Raw genomic sequence first — 19,474 nt, forward strand, 5'->3', positions numbered from 1 at the left:
TAGAAATGACACTTTACCAGGAGCTTGTCAAATCCGCAGCCCTCACAAAGGTCAGCTGAGGCTCTCAACTGGCAGTACTGTGTTATCAGTTCATGCTCAGAACATGATACGTTTCAGAGTAGCAGCCGTGTTAGTCTGTATCCGCAAAAAGAACAGGAGTACTTGTGGCACCTTAGAAACTAACACATTTATTTCAGCATGAGCTTTCGTGAGCTACAGCTCACTTCTTCGGATGCATAGAATGGAACACACAGACAGGAAATATTTATACATACAGAGAACGTGAAAAGGTGGAAGTACCCATACCAACTGGAAGAGTCTAATCAAGTGAGATGAGCTATCATCTCCTGCTGACAATAGCTCATCTCACTTGATTAGACTCTTCCAGTTGGTATGGGTACTTCCACCTTTTCACGTTCTCTGTATGTATAAATATCTCCTGTCTGTGTGTTCCATTCTATGCATCCGAAGAAGTGAGCAGTAGCCCACGAAAGCTCATGCTGAAATAAATGTGTTAGTTTCTAAGGTGCCACAAGTACTCCTGTTCTTTTTGCAAAATATGATACCTGATTCATTCTTTTTAATGCTACAGATCCCTATAAATGGAAGGAGGTTCCAAGCTGATTTGCTATCAACAGAAAAAAAATGGGGGGGTTCCAGTGGTACTGATTATCAGCTTTATTATGCCAAAAGTAATAGAGGCCCAGGTTAAGAGGTCAGCACGTAGCCAGAAATGACTGGAATCCATCTGCAAACAGTATGCACAGAGTTGCACAACATACATTATATACCGTCTTTAATTACAATCCCCAAGTCATTTATTGCAAAATCCATGTTTTTTTACTTAAAGCTTGATCATTTTTAGGCATCAGTGGGGAGAGAGTGCCAACTAGTGGCTGAATCTCTGGAGAATGCCACCACATAGGACCTAGTTAAACAATGCTCAAAGGCACCTTACGTGCTGTAAGAAGTGCATCCATAAAATGAATTTGGCAAGGTTCACGAGGAAGTACATCGAGCATCAGGAAAAAGTTGAAGATGTCGGGACAAGTGCCAACGGTGAGTGAGAATCGCCTTATGCTTGGTTCCATGGCATATGTTTCAAGAACACTTCTCTCTTCTGCTGGAAGCCTGCAGCCATTCAAAAAGCAGTTTCAACACGTGAGACAGGTGAGAAACTGTATGAAGCAGTCCCTCTTAACTTTACTTTCCATGCAGTGTTCTTGCTAAGTGAGTGCACTGATCCAAAAGACACCCACACATATGATGTTGCATAACACATTGCGTGCTACACCAAGAAAGTACATGTGTTGCACAAAAAGGTGAAAGCAACAGAGGTGTAGAAAAGTTGGACCCTGATATATGGGAGGAATTTTGAAAAGGGAAATGTGTTCCCTTCTGTGCACTTGGTTCAGACAAAGCCCTGGAACACGCAGCCCTTTGCATTATTCAGTCAAGAGTCTTTCCAGGTGATGTTCAGCATTTTGTGTTCTCTCACTGTTTTGCTTCATTCCTTTGGGAAACCGACAAGGCTTTGGGGAACTTGACAGGACAAGGCAGAGAGCTCCACAATGGCACTAAATTGGACTATATACATTTTAACTGAACAATGCATAAGGTAGCCATTACCCTCTCTGCATCAGTTTCCCTCAAAACCCACCCGTGCTTGATACTTTAAAAACGGAGCCAACTAATGATTTTTGGGTTGTGGGACCATCGGGGGTAGCTGGTATTTAGAAAGCAAAAATACTAAAATGACTGAACCATCAAGTTGTGCATGCAGCTAACCGGAGTTACCATGTGCTCTTACTGTGGTTACTCATCTTTCTTCCTTCTATTTGTGGTTTCAACAAGTTAACTGGCATCTTAACATTAAGATTGCATGCTCTTTGAGCAAGGATTGTTTGCATATTTGTACAAAGCTGAATGGAATCCCAATCCTGACTAGGACTTCTGGGTGCAACCTCACAACAGGGTAATGAAAACCAGCTGTATGTCCACTGGAGGAACCAGAAGTATCTAAACAGACTTTGTTTTTAAATGGTACATTGCTAGGCAAACCGAGAAACGTGATCTCCTCCCACCCCTCGCTCAATGATTTTAAAAAGTTAAATCAGTCCTAATTTTCTTCTAGGAATGTTAATCGAAGTATCACACTTGGATCATTTGATTAGAAAAGCTAATTCATTGAATTTTGTAGATTTGCTCAGAAGGACAAGCATGAACCAGTCACGCCATTCAGGGGGATTTATATGACTATGTTAATTAGACAATAGACCTGATTCTCCATTACACCTAGACCTTGTGCAGTCATTTACACCAGTAAGGTATAAAATGCTACCACATCTGAATAGCCGCATTCTCCATCCATTTTTTTCTGGTATAAATGACAGCACAAGGTGAAAGGACACAGAATCAAACCTAACATCCCCATCAATATACATTTTTGGATACCCAACAGGATCCATTTTACAATCGTTGCAACACCACATTAAATTACCCCCGTCTCAAAATACCAACAGGTTTAATCAACCTTGCCACATGGAGAGAGACACACTAGTTGTCCAATAAGCCAGCAAGCAAACTCATCAGCCAGGGGAGGTAGAATATAGCTCCCAACCCCCATTCAGTTTGTGTCCCTTTCCTTGAGGGCTGGTTTTATTGTGAAGACACACAACCCCACCCCAAAATACAGGGTAACAAAGGCCCTTCCTCCCACTTTCCACCAGCTAGGAAGGGAGAGGGACAGCTTTTCTGGTTATTCCATAAGACTCTTGCCACATCTCTGGGAGGAATTTCCCTCAAGGTCTTTTAGCTCAATCCTCACCTTTCCCTGACTGAGCTAGGAGCTTTCCTTTATGTAGTCTCCAGCTGGCAGACATGATAATCAGCTGACCCTTTATCCATCTGTGGAGACTACAACTCCCAGCATCCTTTACTAGAAGGTCAAGCCTTGGAATAGGGCACTGGAATGTGAGGACATGCCCCAAGGCCAGCAACCTGTTACATGCCTCAGACAGCTTAACTCTATTTTTTGTGCAGCCCTGCAATATGGAACTACCTTATCCGAACCCCCAACCCCACACTGCACCAAACAGTTTAACAACATGCGCTCAGACTGGAATGTTAGAGACCATGTTATGGTACTGGCGCGTGCACACACACACACACACACACACACACGATTTATGACGACAATGCTGACAAGAAAAGACCCAAGCTTTGTAATTCGAGGATTTCTTTTCAAGTTTTGAAGATTTTAATTCAGACAATTTACACTATGTTCTCAACAAGCCTAAAGCAAAAATTTACAGCCGTTTTGTATCTTAGTTTTTCAAAGAGCTGAACAGAATTTCAACCAATCTATTTTCCTCAAATTCATTAGCCTTTTGTGATTATATTCGACGTAGTGGTGGCTGGGATTCTGTTCACAAACAGCAGACATCTAACATAATAGCACACAATTCCTGTTACACAGTTCATTTTAAATTAAGTTTGATGCAGCAGCCAACTCTGATTAGAGATTCCAGATTTTCGGACAGAACGTACTTACTACTTAGCTCATACTAGTTAACGGATGTATCATGTATAGTACGTAACAAACAGTGCTGCTATTCAATATCACACAGTTACAAAAAAGGTAGAATTTCTAATATATAGACATTTTCTGCTGTACAGGAACCTGTACATGATAGCACTTCCCAAGGCTTTAACAAAAGCATACGTTACGGATGTTGATATGCTATGCAGTGCAAATTATATTGTATGCAACATGGACAATAGTGCACTTTAACAGATTGCCACATTCAAACGTTAGATCAATAATACAATCAAAATATCTATCGAAAGTACATATTCCCTTTGTGTTCACTAGGCTGTGCAAGTTCATTCTGTTTTTGGTAAACAGCAACGTGTCCCCATTAAGTTTCTATACTTCCTTGGGGTTCAGGAGCACTAGGTCCAGCTTGTTAATTACATTTATAACTCTCTCTCTCTCTAGACATACATGTAATGTACAAAAGAAAATTGAAGCAGGTGTCTTGGCAACAGCACAAGGCACTGCCAGGCTGAAGAACCAAGTTTGGTTCTTACCACACAACGCTTCCAGCTCAGGTCCAACCTGAAGGCAAGTGATTACCTGCACCAAACAGCACTTCAGGTCTCTCATGGGGCAACACACGTATATGTAAGTGGGCACACCGAAAAGGAAGAGTGCTACGTTGGTCTGTGGTCACCCCACTCCAAAACCTGGAAGGTGACAGAGAGGCGAAGAGGACTACTAGAGGGGAATTTTACATAGGGGATATTCTAAGAACACATATGCTGTTGGGGTTTGATCGTGCAAGGTACGGAGAACTCTGGGCCCTGATCTAGCAATCCTGCAAGGTGCTGAGCACGATCGCGCCCAATTCCTCAATTTAAAGGGAATGGGGAAGGTGTCCATTTGGAAGAAAAAATAAATTATCCACCTCCTCTGATTTTTTTTTCCTGCTGTGAACAAAATTGAAATATAAAAGGCTGAAACAGTGGGAATAATGAAAGCAATCAGTGCTATCAACAGTATTATGGTTGTGATCCAAACTAATGCTAAATCGAGGGGGAACACTCATGTCATTTGGGGTGAATGCAGTTTAGTAGCACAAGGTCAGGATGAAACGCCAGCCTCATGAGAAATTTCTCTGCCTTTTGTTAGCTGTCACAGCTGGCTACCCAAAAGACGCATGCAGTTTGCATGGGAGACTGGAACCATCATGCATTGAGGCCAAAAAGTCTCTTTGCTGCTGTCTTATAGATCATTGCTACATTTGGAAGTTACAAAACCTTTAAAAATGTGTTTTATGGATAGTCTATTACGCAGCCGAATAATCTCTTCTGAGCCATTCCAATATGGCTGGTAATTACATATTTCAGACTCATGGTATCCATAGTAACAAAATTCTGAAAATATTTGTTAAAAGGAATGTAACTGGGCAGGTACAGCAAACTTAACCAGGATTTTAAAGAGGTAGCTAGTGATTTGGGGGGTCTATTTGATACATGTGAAAGGGTCTGGACTTTTGAGGGCTGTCTCAGAACTTCTGAAAACCCTTCTACATGGCACCAACGGGCACTCGAGCTCACTAGTCACTACAGGAAAAACCTGGGCCCTGCATGGCTTAAGTTTTAGGGTCCAAGGTGCCCTCCCACTCCACCCCCTCAAAAACATTTTAAAAATGTTTAACATGAGAATCTGAACATACGTCCCCCTGGGTAAACCGTTTTAATTAAACAAGCACCTTTAAACAAATTGTATGTATTTTTATCTTTCACTACCCTGTTAGATAAAAAGCAGCCAAGCTAGTGTTTGCAATAAAATGAGATCATTTTGGGACTAAATTTAGATCAGCCCAGGGCAGAATATTTTAGAAAAAGGATTTTTATAATAAAAGGCAGCACAGGGGTATTTAGAGGTCACTCACTGTCAAGTAATATAGAAAATATTTTAAATCCTTGATTAGGAACATATTTAGAAACCAGGATTTTCTGCAGATTACATTCTTAAAGTAGTTTAGTCTTCATCATTCAAATATGCCTATTATGCAAGGGATTTCTTTTTTAATACAAGCCAATTCACTTTAAGAATAAAAATACTGTAAAATATTGAGTTACACACAAAGCGGGCACCCTAGAATGTGCCACACTGGTCTGATTCTACACCTGTTTTCACTGGGAACAAAATTAGGCCAATGTGGAACACTAAGAAAAACCAAAACCACCCAGCCTCATTGTCCTATTAAATTCAAATCTCCTACACCTTTGCCTTGGCCAGCAGTTGTGTTTGGTTTATTTCTTGTAATGACCATTTATGGACTTGTTAGTTTTGAAGTTTATAAGCTTTTTTTTTTAAAAAAACCAATCATTTTAAGCCTCCATTTGGAACAGCCTCCAGTACCAGCTCCAAAGGGAACACATTATACCTTAGTGGGAAAATTTTTCCATTGGTACATCTCAACGGTAGTGATGAGGTAATTGTGGCTTAAAGTCACAAAACAAAACAAAAATTGGAAGTGATACGTTCACTTTCAGGGCTTGTTTTCCAGCTAAGACTAATGTGACTGGTCGCTGTCCACTCAAAATGTTATTAAGGCTTAATTATGAAGGGACGTGTCTAGCTGCCTCATTTGATAGCACTTGCTTTAAACAGTCCAGCCTGGGAGTTTCGGGGATGAATGCAGCAAAAAAAAGCAGGGAATAATTCAACTATTTTTGCTATAGCTCTCAGTTAAGGAAGCCACCTTAAAGCCAGATTTATGTCAAGTTGTGCTATAAGCAAACTGGCAAATGCATACCACTGTCATCCCCGTGGCCAATCTGACAGAAAATAGCTTTCCTTGCGGCTGATGCTCAGATGCTCCTGGGTTCTGCAGCGAGCAATGCATATTACTTCCTGTAGTAAAGGCTACGACATGGTGCATAAAGCAGCCTGCAGCTGCTCCTTTGCTAGAGGCTGGATCTGAGATCCACCCCTTCTGATCACCATATACAATAGTGTCTCCTGGGAATGACTTGAGGGAATTCTAGGAGCATCCTCAGCTAGTCTCCTACATCCCAACAAGAATGTGTTCAGTCAGCAGAGCCCACGTACCAGGCTCTACTCCCTTCTAGAGGTGCTAAGCCAGGGAGAGGATCCTTGTGGGTTGAAGAGACAGCCCTCCACTTCCCTTAAGGGAAAACAATTGTTCTACAGACAAACACCAAACCACTTGATTCCAAGTGGAACTGTCTAGACAAGTTAAATAATGCACAAGGCCAAGCCTCGACCATCCCTTTAAAAAGGTGGGAAAAGTGAAAAATGTTGATGAAAGCACAAACCACAGAAATGCAGAAAGTAGCCACGGAAAATCAAACATTTTTAACATGGAGAATCGGACACTGCAAGCAGTTTTTAGCAGCTATACATTTTAATCGATAACACATTTCTAAGACGTTGCTGGATCACATTCAATTCCAACTTTTGCCAAAGCAGATAAAAGGCCTAGCAGAAGAATGCAAGACAAAAATACATCTGCAGCAAAAGTGGGTGTTTTTAAAAGGACCCATGGGGATTTTTGCACTTTAGCATCACAATGAATCAGTTAAAACCTTTAAAAAAGGCCAGTGCAATCAGAGCTCCCAAAAAGGGCAGTGTGTGCTGGTTACTAGTTTAATCACTAACAAATGAATGCCTCTGCTAGCTATTTGCCCTGTGTGTTGGGATACGAAGAGTTTACTTGTTCATGACACACAGAGACAATGCAACTGAAAGTCAAGGCAGAGAGCCTGGCATAACAATCCTTACAAGTTCTATACTGCATACAAACTTCTCACCTGGCTTCTGTTTCAAGTAGCCCCACCAAGCCAATTCCAGTTCCTTAATTCAAACACCACATGCTTATTTGTCAAGTGTACAGGAGGTTTCGTGTAACTGCCAGAAACCGGAGGCAGTTTAAACCACTTTTGCATCCTCACTGCCTTTCTGGATAAAAGGAACACAGAATGTATGAAACCCAACATCAGAACCAACCAAAAATAAGCATCACTGAAAACAACACTGCTTTAACTAATCTCAAAAAAGGCACCTTAGACAAAAATGCCTTCACCAAGCACTCAGAAAAATATTTAATACTCTTACAAATAAAATGTTTAGAGGTCAAAAAATGGTCCCCAACTTAAACTTAACACATCCATCTCCTGACCCATCCTGGTCTGTACAAACTTTGATAGAGGCAAGAGACAAAGCTTATGCTGAAACTGTACACAATTTATTAAAGACAGCAATGGTCAAGAGAGAACACTATGCTGAACAGTGCACTTCCCCTGTAAACAAAAAACAAGAGACTCATCCCAAACGGAAGAGATGTAGATAGTGTAAAGTGAGGGTTTCAGCAGTGAAGGGTTGAGGAGCAATTGCACCAGAGGGTTCTGCCACACATGCACATTCTCTGTTTAGTCTTAGTGTAAAGGTGAGTTGAAAGGAAAGACCTGGTGTCCAAAGCCTTGCAAGATCTCAGGAGCTTTCCTGCATCCCGTCATCTGTTTCCAGTTCTGCTAACTGCCTCCTCAGTGCATTGACTTTTGCCTGAAGCTCCTTGTTGTACTCTATGATGTTGTTCATTTCTTCGTAGGCTTCGTCCAAAAACTTGGAGGACCTATTCCAACGGAGAAAGACACCTACGGCCCCAAACAGAGGGGGAAAGTCAGAATGGACTAATGTCACCAGGAGGAAAACTGCTACTTAGTGAAGATTCATACAGTGCTTTACAAATGCAGAGTGCTACGGACTGACATCAGAATTCTTAAGGATTTACCTAAACAATGCTTTGAAATATAGACAAATGACCAAAATGGGTTCACTACTCCTCTTTTTTTTTTTTTTTTTTTTTTTAAGTCAGTGGTTAGAGAGATCTAGACTTTGGCTTTCCATGTAGCCTAGTCTGACAGGTCAATATTCAGTCTCCACCTTGGCCTGATTCCACCCCCTCACTTGAGTTTAGTGCTAACATAAATCTTCGATGGGATCAGAGATTCACATTCAGAAGTTTGTATGGATAGAGGACTGAATCATGACTCTGTAGCCTTGGGAATGCTTGGGTGGATGGGAAGGATAAAAGGAACGGAGAGGGAGCATGCTCCTTAGAAATATGTAAGTAAGGAACAACTTAGGTTGCACTAACTGTCCAAAAAGGCTCAGTCTGATGCCCTTGGGTAAGAACTTTCATAGCACCTGTAGTGCCTAAGAAGTGGTAGGAGGCAGCACCATGTCTCCTGGGCGCTGGGTGTTAGAAGTCATTTGTAATAATTGATGTCAATGGGAGTTGGATCATGCCCTTAGATGTCCAGTTGTAGGCATGAAGGTAGGATGAGTGGACAATTAGGAGAATTTCTGTTATCTCAAAAATACACAATACAAAAGAAGCCTGATTTACCTTCCCAAAGCTGCAGGCTCTGTGGCGCGACAGAAGGCCAGATGACAAGACTGTTGGCCTCAAAGAGAGGATTCTTGAATTTGCTCGGTTCTTGATGCCGATTCACCCAAGACCATAAGGACATAGTCTTCTGTGACAGCTTCAGTTTACACCTGGGACAGACCAATATTATTACTGAATTGTCTTGTCTTCAAAACTGCACATTCTCGTTTGCGTTAATCAGGTAGCTCCCTGGGAACTAAAATATCTGCAAGTCTTCCACATGCTGTGAATGCCGAGGGACTGTGATAACTCAGATTGTTAATAAAGAGGGATCCAAGACAGTGAAATGATACTGAAAGGTCATATTTGTACGCCAAGTTATTTCATTCTGCAGGGACAATTTCATGTCATTCACAACAAGAGGGCAGAGACGAGAGCTCATTTAGCAGTGGGGGTAGAAATCAGCCATCTTCACTTATGAACAACCTGACCCCTTGAAAGAGTTTGACAACCATATCTGCTCTCTTTGCTGTTTGCTACCAAAATGGAGGGGAGGGTCGGTGGGTGGGTCTGCGGATTCTGCCTCATAGTGCAATTCTTGGTGTAAGTGAAAGTGAGGTTACTACTAGAACTGTGTATAGGGTCCCTCTTGTGGCAGGACGCACCACAGCACATGCTATCTGACAGAGGCCGTTCAACAAGCAAGTTTTCACAGTTTACTGTCAAACAGACACAGGGAATCCAAACCTACACAGTGCGTGACCCTATCCTGGGTGATGAGATGTGTCTCTGTACCAGGACTTAGCGTAGTAAAGGGGCTTGGGACAGTTTGCATGCCAGAGGCTATATAAATTAAAGCTACTGACTACATCCTCCACTTCGCAGACTGAGGAGATGGTCCAGTGGTTCGGGCACTAGCCGAGACTTGGGAGAGCTGGGCTCAGCTACCTGCTCCATTACAGGCTGCCTGTCAAGTCACTTAGGCCTGGATGCACAGGAGTTGCCAGGCGCTGTGATTCTCAGTGTCACAGCACCCAACTTTCAGGCACCTGTACAATCACTGGGATTCACAAAGCCAGAGTTAGGTGCCTGGCTCCTATACACTGAGTGGGGCTAGATAGGCACCTTTGACTGCAATCCACAAAAGCCAGCACTCTGGGTGATTTTTCACTGGAGCAGGGCGACTGGATCCTGGATGAGTGCTGTAACCACCAGGCTACAGAGTTGTTCTCATGCTTGTTCTTCTCTCCCAAGGAGTCCCGGGGGGGGAGTGGGAGGAGGAGAAGGGGAGAAGGGCAAGACAGCACACGTAAGCATGAGAATGACTCTACACCCTGGGCTTAGAGCACTCCTGTGGGAGACCCAGGATCCAGTCCCTCTGCTCCAGTGACTATTTATCCACAGCGCAACAGCTTCAAAAGGGAGACTTGAGCGGGCCCCACATCAGAATTTCCTATAGCCCAATGCTTCCAGCGCTGACGTGGGAGGCAGCACATCCTTATTCAAATCCCTCCTCTCCATCAAAGAGAGGGAGGACTTGAACCAGGCGTTTCCTGCCACTGCCCAGGTGAGTATCCAAACCACTGGGCTAAAAGTTATGAGGGAAGTCCTGTTCTCCCCACCCCCACACTTGAGGGGCCAGTCCAGTAGGCAGCCTCTGAGCACATTGACCGGCTGAAGCCCTGCACGTGACTGAAGCTGAGTGCCTGTCTTCCCCTGCTTGGGGAATTGCTCTGGGGCTTAGACAGGAAACAGGCATTTGGACTTCTAGAGCGAGGCATTAGTGCACACGCCCAGAGGCCGATACAAAGACACCAAGGGAACTTTTAGTGCAAAAACATAGGTGCTGAGTAAGTTTAGGGGCCTAACATATTCAGGGGGAGTTTTGTGCTTTGCAGCGGAGTCTAAACCAGACACAGGTGCCCAACTCCTTTTGTGTATGCAGGCCTTAGCCTCTCCATGTGTAAATGGGGATAACAGCCCTAGCCTACCTCAGGGTGTTGTGAGGAAAAATCTATTAAAGATTGTGTGGTGCTCACATACCACAGTAATAGGGGCCAGATAAGTATCTCAGACAGAACTTCCGTTTATTTTAAGGGAAGACTGAAAGATCCTGGATGTTTTAAAAACAGCCAGGTCTTTCAAAACTAGGAGACAGCTACCGGCCACACACTCTTTCAAACCAACAGAACATCTGTAACGAGGCGTGGCCTGATTTCCAGGAGCACCGAACAAGTCTCTTCACCAACCTTTCACTTTCGTTGTTGCCCAGAAACGTGCCAAACTCCGAGGCGTAGGCGTGTTCGAAGAGCATGATGAGGAAGTGTTCATTGAATTCAAAAGAGCAAGGGAACTGACGGAGGATCTGCCACACGCAGTCCAAGAAAAGGAAAAACACGGGGGACTCCCATTTCTGCTTGCTGTTGGAGTAGGCGGACTGAGCACAGCGCAGCTGAAATGGGTGACCAGCCTATAAGCAAGAAACAAAGAACAATAGATTACATACAAAGCAAGAGGAGGGGTATGCTATAGGAAGATAAGCAAAAGATTTCTGCAAAACTATTTCTATCTGTGATACCGTGTCCCACTGCATCATGTTAACATCACGTAACAAGTGCAATTAGGCTTCAAGCTAACGATAGTGAATTGCCAGTGACAAAGCCACTGCACTTTTCAGTGACACTAGGGTTATGCAAGTAATGTCACATTTCATCAAATTACAAGAATATGCACTGAAGACAATTTAGCAGATTACGAAATTACTGACCATGCCTGGCTGAGAACACCGGCTGCCATGAACTACGAAGAGCAGAATTATTTGTTAAATTTACAACAGCAACAGTATCCTTGACATGGGAGAGGGGCTCGGAAATCCTCACATTGAGAGAGCCCTCTCAGAGCCAACGGGGAAGGACAGCTAGTGCATAATACTCCATTGACAGAAAGCCAATGGGAGACAGCTACACTGGTGCCCCAGGTATCAAGACGTGCAACAACAGCGTCCAGAACAATAGGGTCCAACATGTTTGAGCCCTGAGGCTCGATCACAATATACACATTGAACAACAACTCGTGAGTGCCTCCATCTAGTGACATCTTAACTCTAACTAAACAGCATCTCTCACCTGCAGCCACTCTCTCTCAACAAGAGCCTCAAAGCCACGTATTGTCCTGCACCTTGGATCCAAGATGATCTGAGCCAGTGAAGTTATCTGGAGTGTAGAATCAGTTCCTTCAGTCCCGTGAACTAACACTGATGCTCCTTCCCTGAGAGAAAATTGAAGAGGGCAAGAATAGGAACACAAATATGCAAGATGCAGGTAAATCCAGTCTCTCAGTACACATCAGCACAGCTGCCATGGACTTAGACAACATAAGGTGGCTAACCAACCATCAACCATTCCTTCTCTCCCACACCCTCACAGGGGTGAGTTTGAGAGGAAAAAAATATTGATACTCTTTCCAGCCCCAGAGCACAGCGTCATCTATGCTTCACATCATTTAAGGATTCAGGAGAATTTCTGGCTATGTGCTTTGGGAATCCAGAATATGTGTCACACACACAGAAGAGGTCTTTCTGGATCCATCAACTTAGAATCCACCCTATTAAATAGACAGTATCCAAAGACTGATCCCAACTCAACTAGAAAAGGGATCAGGAGGCTGAGAAGCTCAGTTAGGCATCTAGGACTCTCCTGGGAAGAACAGGCTACTTGGAAACCTCTTCAGAATCTTAACGGGGGACCATGTCTTCTTGGGTGTTTGTAGAGCATTGAACACTCCTGATGCTCCTTATTAGGGTATTTAGAAGCTACAGCAATACAAAGTAGAACTACAAATGGACAGAGGTAATATGTAACAGAGGGCTTGCCCTACAAAGGCACAAGAAATATTCTGGTTGATTGCTTAGCTCTGCCTCAGAACCAAGCGTAATGACTACCACACACCTCTCTGTATAGATGAATCAGAAGCCCACAAAGCAAGTGAAAAATCTAAGGAAATTATAGTGAAAGTGGAGTAATGGTTTACATCAGTGGTCCCCAAAGTGTGGGGCTCAGCCCCCTAAGGGTGGCGCAGAAAAACTTTCGGAGGGGGGCCCCCCACACAGCGAGGCCCAGACCAGACCCCACATGGGGCTAGGAGGGAGCATCACCCAGCCCCGCTCTGCCCCCAGCCGCAGCTCCATTTTGCCTCCACCCAAGCTCCAGCCCCAACCCAGTTCCGGCTCAGACCTCACCTCTACTCCAGCTACAGCTCCACTCCACCCCCTGCTCTGCCTCTAGCCCAGCTCTTCCCTCATTCCCTCTCTGGCCACTGGCCAGCTCTGTCTCTAGCCCCAGCTCCTCCTGCATCCCCAGCTCTGCCTTCAGCCCAAGCTCTTCTGCTGAGCCAACAGGAGGGGGACGCGGACAGACTCCATTACTGGTAAGGAGAGGAGGGCCGACGACAGGAAAAGTTTGGGCATCACTGCTTTACATACAGCTAAGATTCAATATGCTCTTCCCCCCCAGCTCCCACTGACTTTTCAGAACAGCCAATCCCCCTGCATTGTTATGTTTATGTTCTGATACCACACCCGGCTAAGTGCCCCTAAATATCACACCAAGCTCCTCCTTCAAATTTCCTGTGGCATTATTTACAATTGTCTTATTGCATCTCCCCCTCCTGAAACACGACAAGATTGCACAGTGAGCCAAATACCCTTTTAGCTTTTTAAAAAACAAAAACAAAAAAACACTAAATGGTCGGTTGTATTTGTTCATGTGCAGAGGCCTAAATTGAGCTATAAACTGTTAGTAAATAAGAGCAATCCATCAAGCAAGCGCCAGTGCTGACGCCAATTAATTGCTCTGCTGCTATTACTACTTGTTTTGAAGTAGAAAGCAGAGGCATAAAGATGTAGTCCATGGTAATGCTTTCATCTAGAATTAGCATAGTGTATCCAAAAGGAACTTGGGTGATATAGCTATGAATAAATTAATTCTTATGTATATATTTTTTCAGTTTGCTTTCCAGTAGTTCCAGACTGAGAGCAACTTCATACCATTCTCTTCCCCCCTCTCCCAGTAAATGCAAAAATGAACAAACATGTCCATGTGCTTCCTGTAGAATGACAAACAAAGACAATATTGTTCTGATCTTGCATCTTTCTTGTCACAGGGATGCAAGAGAACATAAGAATGGCCATGCTGGGTCAGACCAGTGGTCCATCCAGCCCGCTATCCAGTCCATCCAGCCCTCTGGGGCACCTAACAGGTAATGATCAAGTGATCTCTCTCCTACCGTCCATCACCACCCTCTGACAAACAGAGGCTAGGGACACCATTCCTTACCCATCCTGTCTAATAGCCATTAATGGACTAAACCTCCATGAATTTATCTAGTTCTCTTTTAAACCCTGTTATAGTTCTAGCCTTCACAACCTCCTCAGGCAAGGAGTTCCACAAGTTGACTGTGCCCTGTGTGAAGAACTTCCTTTTATTTGTTTTAAACCTGCTGCCCATTAATTTCATTTGGTGACCCCTAATTCTTCTATTATGAGAACAAGTAAACAACTTTCCTTATTCACTTTCTCCACACCACTCATGATTTTATATACCTCTATCATATCCCTCCTTAGTCTCCTCTTTTCCAAGCTGAAAAATCCTAGTCCCAGGATGTAGATCCATCTCCCACCATTCCATTGAAGGGGATTACACAACTTCAGTGCGTTGTCTACTCAAAAGTAGTAACTAGCTTCCGAATGGGGTTGAGAGCACAGAAATTCCAGGTTGTCCCATGCCAGCTCCATATAAACTCAATTTGCTTCTTTCATCTGCTAGGAGTTATAAATGCTCCATTGTACTCAATGTAAAGGAGAAATAATTGGCCTTCACCATAATAAAGTTGGAAGCAAGTAATTGCCATGGTTTGATGGTTTTAGTACAATCCTTGTGTTTCATTGTCCAAGGCTCATAGACTCAGACCTTAAGGCCAGAAGGGACCATCATGATCATCTAGTCAGGCCTCCTGCACATCAGAGGCCACAGAACCTCACCCACCCACTCCTGTAACAGACCCATAACCTCTGGCTGAGTTACTGAAGTTCTCAGATCTTGATTTAAAGACTTCCAAGTTACAGAGAATCCCCCATTTATTCTAGTTCAAACCAGCAAGTGAACTGTGCCCCATGCTGCAGAAAGTGATGAAAATCCTCAAGGGTCTCTGCCAATCTGACCTGGGGGAAAATTCCTTCCCAACCCCAAATATGGCCATCAGTTAGACCATGTGGGCAGGCTGTTGCATCTTGCCACCTGGGAAAGAATTCTCTGTAGTAATTCAGAGCCCTCCCCATCCAGTGCCCTTTCTCCGGCCACTGGAGATATCTGCTAATAGCAATCCTGGATGGGTCATCTGCCATTGTAGGCAACCTCATCATATCATCTTCTCAATAAACTTATCCAGCTCAGTCTTGAAACAAGTTAGGTTTTTCGCCCCTGCTAATCCCCTTGGAAGTCTGGTCCATAGCTTCACTCCTCTGATAATTAGAAGCCTTCATCTAATTAAAAGCCTAAACTTGTTGATGACCAGTTTATATCCATTCGTTCTTTACCAACATTGGCCTGTAACTTTAAAAAAAAACGTGCCCCCTCCCTGGTGTTTATCCCTCTGATATATTTAGAGAGAGCAACCATGTCTCCCCTCAGTCTCTCTTTTACTAGGCTAAACAAGCCAAGTTCCTTAAGTCTCCTCTTGTAAGGACGGCTCTTCATTACTCTGATCATTCCAATAGCCCTTCTCTGAACCTGTTCCAGTTTGAATTCCTTGCCGGTATATTTACTAAACCTAGCACCATCAGGTCTCAATGCCACATCTCGATGGTTGGCTGCCATTTTCTTAACCAAACCGAATTACATTTCAGACCACAGATTTGCAAAAAGCATATTTTTCCTGTTTGCAAAGAGGAGATGTAGATCCTCTGAGATGGGAGGAAATAGGCCCCTTCCCCTACAGCTGCCACCAGGCCACAGCTAGACTGCTACATTCACGTCTGCTCACCTAGATAAATACACCAGAGGAAATTTTGATAAAAGGAAAAAACTGATTAAGGGGGTGAAAAATGACTCTATATATACACATGTAGCTTGGTTAAGTGACAGGTTAGAGGAGTCATGATCCTTTAAAAGAAAGGAGAAAAATTGCTTAGACTGATAGAAAGGAGTATGAAGTAAATTTGGCTTGATTATCAAAAAAGCAGAGATATGTTAAACTGTGGGAAAGCCTGCAAAGGAAATGATGGAAGCCCCATTGCTTTAGTCATTTAAAATTAGACTGAGTACTGGACTAGCTCAATGGAAAGGATGTTCACAGAGTAAAGAACGTGCACATGCATGGTCAAAACAGGATCAAGTTTACCTGTCCTTAATATGTTGTCACAACAGTAGTTCAGTTGTGTAAACTCTAGTTTTATTGGCGATACAGGTTAGACTGGGCAAAACATTAGATGACACAGGAAGCAATTGTGACTAGTTGACCTATTGTCCATCCCTAATTGTTATGATTCCTCACTCATGCTTGTACTAGTAAAATCTAGATCTGGCCTAAACTGCTCCTTCATGGTGGTGATAAACTGGTGTCTTACATGGAAATAAGCAAGAAAGCGTACTGTAGTAAAATACCGTAGCTGCCTCCGAAAGGAATATTTCACAAGCAGCATCACAGAGTGTAACCAAGAACTGAGAGAGGATTTACCTGTCGATGCACTGAGCAGCCAGACAAGCCGCAGTTAGTATCTCTTTAATGTGAGTCAGCCAGTTGGAGGCTTCCAGTTTACTAAGCCAGCGGTCCATGTTGTGCGATTGATCATTGCAAGCTTCCACAAGTTTGATGAGACTTTCCTGCAGAATATTATACCTTTGGGGAAAGCAAATATTACTGACGCTATTCGACCATGCAGATTTAAACACTAATGCTTCAAGGGAAGTTATGGTAAGAAGCATGACTTTAATAAAGTGATATTTTCTTGTTCAACAAATCTGTTCTTATTGTGAATGTGTCACAATTTAGTATCGTGGGAAAATACCAGTGCTTAAACTGGAGCAATTCCACTCCTTAAAAGGTATGTTCTGCTCTGAAGTGTCCCGATATATGGGGGGGAGGGGGAGGAAGAGGGGCACAGCACCATCTTTCTGAATTTACCTGCACCCTGTGTGTTTTCTGTTATAGCCACTGACTAAATAAGTTTTTGCTACTTTTTATTCCAGATAACATGGCTGAATCAATACCGGGAAGAAAAAAGCTGGATTCCAGTCTGGCACACACTGCAACACACTTGCTACCCAAGTTCCAACTGCAAAATCTTTACTATGGGTGCTGCAGAAGCCAGAGTAGTAAGAAAACAAGTCTTTGCTTGTAAATTGAGAAGTTGTGATCTGAGGTCATTGAGACAAATATAGAACCCCACCATCCCATTTTTACGGAGTCACTTTCAGACTACAACCACCACACTAAGGGTATGTCTACACTACCCACCCGGGTCGGCGAGTAGCGTTCGACTTCTTGGAGTTCGACATATCGCGTCTCATCTAGACGCAATAGTCGAACTCCGAACGCGCTCCCGTCGACTCCGGAACTTCACCACCGCGAACGGCAGTGGCGGAGTCGACGGGGGAGCCGCGGACTTCGATCCCGCGGCGTCTGGACGGGTGAGTACTTCGAACTAAGGTAGTTCGAGTTCAGCTACGCTATTCGCATAGCTGAACTTGCGTACCTTAGTTCGACCCCCCCCCCCCCCTTAGTGTAGACCAGGCCTAAGACAGACAGACTATGTACACACAAAGATAAACTGAAAAAATGTTATACTTTATATTTACAGGATCTTATGTCTTTCATTTGCAAGACTTAGCAAGCTGCAGTGCTCAGCGTGCTTTAGGTTGAACTAAATGTTTCTCTTTGATCCTCTTCCTGCCATGATATCTTAAGGCACATTTAAAGTTACAGATCTACTGATCATTGGACATTTAAATGTTACATGCCTTAATACCTATGGGGGGAAGGGGAGAGGGAGAGAGAGAATGAATATGAAATGTGGTGGTGGAAAGTAAGAGGATGGAGGCGTGTGGTGAAGAAGAGGGCATATTACGATTTGATATAAAAAGATTTGGTTCCAAGAAATTAATAAGCAGAGAGAGCAAAATGAACCTGAACCTTTTAATTTTTGTTTAGAAAGGGGCATATAAAGTAAAATGCACCAACACTCATGCCTGCCTGTAAAATTAACATCAAGTTCAACTGCTCACAAGAGCAGTTCACAAAGGTTCTCTTCACTCCCTTAGCTCTCCAAGGTCATGCCTGCCCTGGGGTTTTGGTTTTTTGCTCTAATGTAGCTACGATAATGGAGATGCATTAATGCAGCGTCAAGGTTCTAAGCCAAGATTCTTAAGAGATCAGCCCTTTGCACTGTGCAGTTGGCACAAAAGGACTGGACTATGGCCAAAACTGGCCAGCAAGGAATCTCCCTGCCACAGGGCAACTCCCTGCTTGTGTAAAGCTACTGCAGCCAGTTCCCGTATCAGCTATCTCTGTACGCCCGACGTAAGCTGGGGGAGGGGGTGCTGCTCTGTTATGCCTATCCTCCATTGGTGCAGGGTACTGGTGTGACTCACAGCAGCTGAGAGGTCTTAAGTCTCACTGACCTTGTGAATAAGGGAACCATAATTAGCTCCCTGATGACTGCCCACCTACCTCCCAACTGCTGCAGGAAGCAGAGCGCAGGCACAGGTGAGAATCTGGCCCCTGGTGTTTCCAATCAGGGAAGCCGACACTTAACACCAGCACAGCACATCTACACTGGGGGTTAGCAGAGAGGCAGCTTCACTGGTTCAAGAAAACCCAGTAAGCGGCTATGGGATTCCCTGACGGCCATCTTATTTCACCTACCTCTCAACAGATTTGTGAATTCGCCTCCACTGAGGATACTGCACTTCCTGCTCAAAGCCACCTCCTTTGGCTCTGGCCTGCTGAGCAACATTCAGGGAACGAGTATCAATGATGTAGCCACGCTTTCCTGCCCTCAAGGTGGCATTAATAAGTGCTGAATCTTCCTTACACCGTCTCCCATTAGTACCTGTGAGAGGCTGGCTGCTCCGCATCATTACCTAGGAGAAGAAACAAAGCATCAGCTGTTAGCGACAAGGAGATCCATTAGATTGTCTAGTCTGGGCCCATCAATGGCATATTGTAGAGACAGCAGAGAGTCCTGTGGCACCTTATAGACTAACAGACGTATTGGAGCATGAGCTTTCATGGGTGAAAACCCACTTCGTCGGATGCACGTCGTGGAAATTTTCAGAGGCAGGTATATATATGCAAGCAAGAATCAGGCTGGAGATAATGAGGTTAGTTCAATCAGGGAGGATGAGGCCCTCTTCTAGCAGTTGAGGTGTGAACACCAAGAGAGGAGAAACTGCTTTTGTAGTTGACTAGCCATTCACAGTCTTTGTTTAATCCTGAGCTGATGGGGTCAAATTTGCAGATGAACTGAAGCTCAGCAGTTTCTCTTTGAAGTC

At 43.9% G+C, this 19,474-nt stretch overlaps 1 protein-coding gene across 3 annotated transcripts in view; it reads right to left on the bottom strand.

Annotated features, from left to right (window-relative positions):
- Nucleotides 1–4,000: 4,000 nt before the first annotated feature.
- MTMR9 (myotubularin related protein 9) overlaps nt 4,001–19,474 on the bottom strand; it is a 33,536-nt gene continuing 18,062 nt past the window's right edge. Inside the window, exons 5-11 of one of the 3 annotated variants that reach the window (XM_039530605.1) lie at nt 18,846–19,063; nt 16,659–16,820; nt 12,053–12,194; nt 11,177–11,397; nt 8,946–9,097; nt 8,002–8,190; nt 4,001–7,491 (exon numbers count right to left, since the gene is read on the bottom strand). In XM_039530605.1, the coding sequence (XP_039386539.1) occupies nt 8,027–8,190; nt 8,946–9,097; nt 11,177–11,397; nt 12,053–12,194; nt 16,659–16,820; nt 18,846–19,063 (1,059 nt within the window). In that variant the 3' untranslated portion in view covers nt 4,001–7,491; nt 8,002–8,026. Of the gene's footprint in view, nt 7,496–7,759; nt 8,191–8,945; nt 9,098–11,176; nt 11,398–12,052; nt 12,195–16,658; nt 16,821–18,845; nt 19,064–19,474 lie in introns of those variants that run through there. The other 2 variants (XM_039530603.1, XM_039530602.1) reach the window with 2 other exon arrangements.

The sequence above is a fragment of the Mauremys reevesii genome, linkage group 3, assembly GCF_016161935.1.
Source record: "Mauremys reevesii isolate NIE-2019 linkage group 3, ASM1616193v1, whole genome shotgun sequence".
Classification (NCBI taxonomy): Eukaryota; Metazoa; Chordata; order Testudines; family Geoemydidae; genus Mauremys; species Mauremys reevesii.